The 7,980-nt window shown below is 35.6% G+C and overlaps 1 protein-coding gene across 3 annotated transcripts in view; it reads right to left on the bottom strand.

Moving 5' to 3' along the window:
* Positions 1-944: 944 nt before the first annotated feature.
* The window catches only part of LOC150103689 (DNA repair protein SWI5 homolog), a 90,946-nt gene continuing 83,910 nt past the window's right edge, over positions 945-7,980 (bottom strand). For all 3 annotated transcript variants that reach the window (XM_090397029.1, XM_090397027.1, XM_090397026.1), the window contains exon 5: positions 945-1,200. In XM_090397029.1, the coding sequence (XP_090253155.1) occupies positions 1,133-1,200 (68 nt within the window). In that variant the 3' untranslated portion in view covers positions 945-1,132. The remainder of the gene's footprint in view (positions 1,201-7,980) is intronic.

Below are 7,980 nucleotides of genomic sequence, written 5' to 3'. Positions count from 1 at the left end.
GACTTTTAAACTGTTGAGAGGTGGTTACAGGGTTGACACTGGGGAGTTCTTTCGCCTGGTTGATCAGCGGGAAGGAGTGATGACAAGAGGCCATCCCTGGAAGTTACGAAAGGAAACTGTGAGCAAGAGGGTAAGGAGTGGTTTCTTTGTGTGGAGGGTGGTTGAGCCGTGGAATGCATTGCCTGATGGAGTGGTGGGAGCGAGAACGGTCAGTGACTTTAAAGAGTGGTATGATAAACTTTGTGTTTCTCAGGGGGGGACCTCCCCTCGATGAGTCTTGACAGACTTTATGTCTTAGGAAGGACCTCCCTCGATGAGTCTTTTGACTCCTTGGAGGCCTGAATAATAATGATAATGATGATAACTTCCCTTCACAAATTCTCACCTTTTGTCTCACACATCTCAGCCATATACAAATATACACACAAAACATAAGGTAAAAGTATTATTTATTAAATATACTGCCATATATTTCAGTCTGAAATTAACAGACCATCATCATCAGTGGATTAAAAAGCAGTTGTTACAAGGCAGAATGCAAACAATATTGATTTATTCGAAATAGAATGAGCCGAATGATGTTAAATCGCCAATAGCATTATGCTTTCACTGAAGAAACATCATTTGTTTGCATTCTACCTTGTAACAACTGCTTTTTAACCCACTGACGATGGTCTGTTAATTTCAGACTGAAATATATGGCAGTATATTTAATAAATAATGCTTTTACCTTGTGTTTACGTGTATATATATTGCATAGATAAAACTTGAACTATTGCACAAGTTTCTCTAAAAACAAGATCTCAGCCATAACATCATTCATTATCTTTATGCTCTCAATTCACTACTGTCATAAATGGGCAAATACATTAATCACTTTCTCAGCTTCACTGCTATCTTTCACCTCTAACAACAACAACAACCTTATTAAAATTCCTTTCAACGTTATTTTTTCATATTTCCATTTATCTGTGGTCAGTCATCAGAACTAAATACAGGATACTGAAATTAAAAGAGTTGAACAATATAGTCATCATTCATTTTTGTAACAAGTTTAATTCATTATACAAATTAAAGTATAAAATATAATATCTCCTGAGATGAGTGGCTTTATCAAAACCATTTTTAACAATTAATCATTCTCCACATTTATCCCAAACTGCTCATGAACACTTTTTACTGTCACATTTTCCAATACAGCTGAAAAAAATGAGAAGGGAATGTTACTATTTGATTTCTTCAGAAAATAATGATTTACTAAATAGTTTTCTTTCAACATTAAAGTTTGAAATGAAATTCAAACTGCAATGAGACAATTGTTTGTTACAAGATAATTTTTATGAAATAAGAAAAGACGGATTAATATATTAGACAAACAAAGAACTGCATTATATTATACTTCATAAGAAATTATATTGTTTTAATTCTTTAGCAAAGCAGAAGCAAACAAAGTTTGTGCGTAGATAAAAGCTATTGACTTCACATCAACTGTTTCAGTATCCCATAATGTAAAAAACATTATGGGAAGATCACTACTTACTGTATTTACTTGAATATAACTTGCACCCTTGATTTTACTTTACAAAAAAAAAATGAAAAAGTTTCGTATATACCTAGCACACATGAGAAAAGTTTAAAACTTGAAGAAATAGATAGTGAATGTTGTTATGGCAGTTTCAGATATTTTTGAATTCAGTTGATGAGAATCATCATTTCCGCTCAGCAATTGTTACCTTGCCTTTGTTGTTAAGTCAGAGGATCTTTTGTTAATACCACACCAATCATATGCATGTCTTCATAGCTGCTCTATCTCTAGCAGCCTACCATTGAGGTTCATTTTGCACTCCACTTTCACTTCTCACTAGTAATTCATGAAGGAGTGTTCATTACGTATCTCAAGTCTTATAAATTACTGGTAATTTTTGCTTGAAACATGGAGAAAGGTTCAAGTTACAGTGTTGGTTCTAAAAAACTCAAAGATCATATGATTCCGAAATGATAAAAGGACAAGCAATAATGAAACTGATTTAATTTAATTACAAAAGCATTGTCGGTAAAAAATCAAATATATCATGTGATGAAGGTGAGCAGCTGATCGTGTAAATAAGGTTGATAATTAAAATTTAAATGCATTCATTTTATAAATAATGTGAGCAATTATAAATTATAATGAATACCGACGCTTTAATTATACGAAGGTGGTCTGAAAAGTTCTTGGCTTCACAATGAAAAAATGATTTCTTATTCAACGATTTGAAATTTTCATTTTTCAACATAATCTCCCTTAAGACTAATACATTTATTCCAGCGATACTCCAATGTCATTATCCCATCCTTGTAGTGGTTCTCAGTAAGATTTGCAAAATACCCCTCTACAGCTGAAAAACGCTGACCAGCGAGGAAGAGTTTTAGTTTTGGGAAGAGATGGAAGTCAGAGGGAGCCAAATCTGGGGAACAGGGTGGGTGTTTCAAAAATTAATACTGCAGATCCCTTAATTTTCCCATTGCCAAAACCCCTTTGTGGGCAGGTGCATTGTCCTGCTGAAAGATGATTTTTTCCTTCTGAAAACCGGGTCTTTTCTCACAAATTTTTTCGTCTAGTCTGGTTAAAAGAGTGGAATAATATTCCCTGGTTATTGTTTTATCCTTTTCAGGATAATTAATAAACAAAATCCCTTTATATCCCAAAATGCTAATGCCATGACTTTTCCTGCTGATGGAACTGACTTTGTCTTCTTTGGGGCTGAACAACCAGCTTCTGTCCACTGTTTTGATTTCTGGTGTGTAATGGTGAATCCAAGTCTTTTCCATAATAATAAATTGATGCACAAAATCAGTTTTATTCTTGTTTAAAATCTCCAAGAACTGTTCAGAGATTTTCATGCAAGTGCATTTTTAATCTGCTGTGAGCAAGCATGGCAGCCATCTTGTGCAAAGCTTTGTCATTTGCAATTCTTCATGTAAAATATATCCTACATGTTCTTTTGAAATGCCTATAGTCTCAGCAATTTCACACACTTTGACTCGCCGATTATCCAATACCATATCATGCACTTGATTAATGATTTCTGGTGTTGTTACACTTTTTGGAAATCCTTCACATGGATCATCTTCAAGGCTGGTACGGCCACGTTTAAACTCGGCAGTCCATTTCTTAATTGTTGAAAACAAAGGAGAAGAGTGCCCATTAACTTTTATGAACTACGAATGAATTTCTTTTGGAGTTAAACCTTTGAACAGTGCTCCAAGCACTCTTCAGAGATTTTCATGCAAGTGCGTTTTTGATCTGCTGTAAGCAATCCCATCTTGCGCAAAGCTTTTTCATTTGCAATTCTTCATGCAAAATATATCCTACACATTCTTTTGAAATGCCTATGGTCTCAGCAATTTCATGTACTTCGACTCACTGGCCATCCAATACCATATTGTGCACTTGATCAATGATTTCTGGTGTTGTTACACTTTTTGGACATCCTTCACGTGGATTATCTTGAAGGCTGGTACAGCCAAATTTAAACTTGGCAGTCCATTTCTTAATTGTCAAAAATAAAGAAGAGTGACCATAAACTTTTATGAACTTCGAATGAATTTCTTTTGGTGTTAAATCTTCTTTTACAAAGAATTTTATAACCACACGATACTCAATTTTATCTATTTCAAGGGAGACAACACTTTTGCTTCAGACAGCTGTATAAAACAAACTGCTTGATAGAATGACTTGCAATTTCACCTGGATGCTTATGAGAGATGTACTAACTTAGAGAAAAAAAAATCTTGCCGATAGTGTTGCCATCTATGGTCAAGGCTGAAAACTTTTGACCACCCTCGTAAATGTCAATTTATTTTTTTTCTGAAAAACTTTGATTTCCAAAAATCCCTGCATATACCATGATTTTTTAACTTTAATTTTTGGGAAAAAAAGGCAAGTTATATTCGAGTAAATAAGGTAGATCAGTTTTGACTTTTACCGAGTTTTTTTTCTCTTGGTCACAAAGTACGTTAGATTTGACAAGAAATTATATTTTTGTTTTAATCTTTTACCCAAGAATTAACAATAAAGTTTGCACATGAAGTATTTTGATTTTACATCAATAAAATTGAAACTGATTTAGGTAGTGACCCTAGCTATCTCATAATGCTTTTACATTATGGGATAGATAGATTGATATGAAGTGAACTGCTTCCATACACAAGTAGACTAGTTGGTAATTTGAATATACCACTATTTGGCCTATTCATAGTGAAAACAGAGAAGGATGAAAGGTGTGTCTTAGCACCATGCTCTTTGCTTGCAATGATTATTCATCTGATTGAGGAAAGGTTTTTTTCCAGAAACTGAACAATATATATAGATATATTAGTATTAAGTGAAATATAGATCAAAAAAGTTGAAAGTGACTGATATTCTCTCATTAATACTTTTCATCTACATAAATTGGAATCAAATATGCCCAGTCCAGAAACTGTGATGATTTATGGAACAGTAGTAAATATACTCAATAATTGCCAGATACTGTGTTCATATGGCCCAGTTGATATATTTTTACTTGACTTAAATAATGCTCTAAAGACATTAAAACATAAGATTATACTAGTAGGTGATATAAATTTGGATTCATATAAGCATAACAGCAAAATTGAAGAATATAAAAACATATATTATTTTTGCATGAGTTTTTTGCATATATACAACAAATGGCAATATGAGAGAAGCAAACAATGCAGCAAGTTGTATTGATCATATATTTATAAGAAATAAAATTTCCTATGCAGTATCCTCTGCAATCTATTTATAATATTATATTTATAATAGCATATAATTTATTTATTTTATTTATACTTATGGCTGCATGAAAACTGATAAGTGAAAAGTACAATCACAATTTCCAGAAACAAATGGTGAAAAATCTTAACATATAAAAGTTCATTACATAAAAGGCACAACCTGCTTTCTAAGTCTTTCCTTTTTTTAAAAAAAAAATATAAAGCAAAAGTAACTTGTCATAATTAAGCCAGGGACAATTATTGTTCTGCTGCACCAAGTATGACAAGGCTGCATGTTCTCACAGCACTTCACAACATAAAAGTAGCTGTATCCGAGGTTTAAGTAGAGATCAGTTGTGTCTTGTGTGAGAAAACTTGATCCATTAGAGGAGTCCAATTTCACACTATATCATGATCTTCTAACATGAGGAGGAGTTCTGCTGATACTATGACAAGGACTATGAGAGTAGTTACGAGAATAATGTCTTCGTGACAAAACGGGACCGTGATCTTCTGTTTCCTCCATAACCACTGCCACCATCATACCAACTACAGGTCAAGGTCCAGGCTGGAAAGCCAATTCAAGGCCTCATCTGTCACCTTGTGGATGTCTTGTAGGCCACCAATGTGAAATTGGCGCTTTGGGCAATCGTACACAATATAAGTAATCGTCTGAGCCATGGGAGAACAATCACAATAAGGGTGATCTGATAGCCGCCATTTATGCAGAAGATAGCCACATCTGCCCTGACTAGTTCTGATCCTGTTTATGGATGACCAAATCTTCCTGGGAAGATCAAAACCAGGCTGTGGAGCACAGGGATCTTCTACCAGGAAGCTGTTTGTTGGACTGGTATTCTCTCCATATGTCAGATATTGATGGCAGCGCAGCTGAAGGGAGTTCGTCCATGGACCAGAGAGGCTTTCTAGATTTGTAGTTAGGGTGTAGGGGTAGGATTAATGAGTAATAATCATTGTTTTATTAAATTCCTTAATCGAGGCTTGTCTTCTCCGTATGTGTGGTGGAGCAATGTTGGAAAGAACAGGCAGACAGGAGAGAGAGGTGCTTCTCACTGTCCCACTAATTGTGCGCATGGTATAGTTCAGCTGGGTGTCTATAATGTTAGTGTGTGTACTTCTTTCCCAGACAGGGGCACAATATTCTGCTGCAGAGAATGTGACGGCTAGTGCGGATGACCTTAGGACTTCTACACCACAACCCCAGGTTGTTCCAGCAAGTCTTGAAATGATGTTATTTCTGGTTTTAATTTTATTGGAGAGGTTGATGATGTGCCTTTTATAGGTTAGGATTCTGTTCAGGCTCACTCCAAGGTATTTTGGGTGAGGCTCATGTTCTACCATTTTTCCACAAAAGGAAAGGTTGAGTTGTCGATAGTATATAATAATATACTATTGCATCTATCTGTACCAAATAGTTGTGATATGACATTATAGACAATAAAACATACTGATATAAATTTGGATTTCTATAAACATAACAGCAAAATTTCCTGCTTGAAGTTTTAACCAAATGCTATATACTGTGAAATTCCAGATGACTAGAAGACAGGTATAATTATTTTTATTATTATTTGACACCTCCTGGGAGTCCAAGGACTAATCGAGGGAGGGCACCTGCTCTACAGCTCTGTCTCCACTATTCAATCCACCAACTACATGCCATCTACCACCAACTACCACCACTGGTATTTCCACAAACACTCACAAACATTCATGCCCATGGCAGGATTCGAACCCGCAGCCTTTTGGCTAGAGAGCGGATACACTAACCACTTGGCCAGCCAGGCTGGCATGATAATACAAATTTTCAAAAAAGGGAAATAAAGGAAGGTGTGAAAATTATAGATCCATAACATTGCTAAGTCATAGCTATAAAATCTTCACATGCATTATTCAAAATAGAATCCAGACTTTAATGAATGAGACAATAGGAGAAGATCAAGAAGGATTAAGACCTGGAGGGTCTACTACAGATCATATTTTCACAGTTAATAGCCTGGCTGAAAAGCTGGACATACAACTTACCTATTTTGTTCTAGCATGGTTCTAAGGTAGAAGTTTCCAATTATAGACTAATCTGTTTAACTGCAGTTGTAGCCAAGGTGTTGGAGACACTGGTTAGAAATAGAAGTACAGGATTGGGTTGATGGATATAGCATTGTTTATGATGGTCAACATGGATTTGTAAAAGGTAGATCTTGTTTAAGCAATTTACTTGCATTTTATGATAAGGTAATGCGTGCGTTTTAGATAAGGTAGAATCATATACAGTGATATTCTTGGACGCTGCAAAAGTGTTTGATAGATTAGCAGAGGATGGGAATAGATAGTATATTGGTTAGATGGATTGGTTAGATTGGCTCTCTGAACAATACACGCAAGTTGTGTATAATGGAGCAGTGTCTCAAAAAAGGAAGGGTAATCACTGAAATGCTGCTGGGTTCTTTTCTTGGGTCTCTGTTGTTTGCATTGTTTGTAAATGTTATATCATGTGGACTAACTGGGGATCTTAATGATGATGAAAGTTGGCAGGATGATTTGAATAGACTTTTGACTTGGACAAAGGAGTGGGGTTGTAGTTTTAATAGCAATAAGTACAAGGTGTTGCATTTTAGAGTGCAGAGAGAGATAAGGCTGTGTATTATATTGATGGTACTATACTGCATAAAATGGATGAGATTCAAGATTTGGGAGTGATGGTTGACAGTAGACTGAAGTTGAGAGGGCATATTGCAAGTGTTGCAAAGACTGCATATCATATGCCGCTATGATAAGAAGTACTCTAACATGTAGGGACAAAGAAGAGGTTGTGCCACTGTATAAAGCACTGGTCAGACCACACTTGGACTACTGTGCTCAGATTAGTTCACCTGGTTTTCAATGTGATATGGAAACATTGGAGAGGGTCCAGAGACGAGTGACTAAGACAATATCAAGACTTTGGAATGCTGGCTATAGAGAGAGAGGTTGAAGATATGTGGATTGCAGAGTTTGGATATAGGAGGAAAAGAGGTGATATGATAGAGACATTTATGTTAGTGAGAGGATTTTATCAGATTAATCCAGAGGAAATTATAAAAAAAAGTAGAAGCGAGAGGAGAAGAGCCAGAGACCATCCCTGGTAGTTATATAAGTGTGCTGATGAGCAGTGTGAGAAGTAGATTTTTACATGGAGAACTGTCAGTGAATGGAACA

Source organism: Typopeltis vanoorti, chromosome 8 (genome assembly GCF_054136105.1).
Source record: "Typopeltis vanoorti isolate ZY-2024b chromosome 8, IOZ_Tvanoo_1.0, whole genome shotgun sequence".
In the NCBI taxonomy this organism is placed as follows: Eukaryota; Metazoa; Arthropoda; class Arachnida; order Uropygi; family Thelyphonidae; genus Typopeltis; species Typopeltis vanoorti.
The sequence above is the reverse complement of the archived record's forward strand: the minus strand, read 5'-3'. Positions and strand labels throughout refer to the sequence as shown.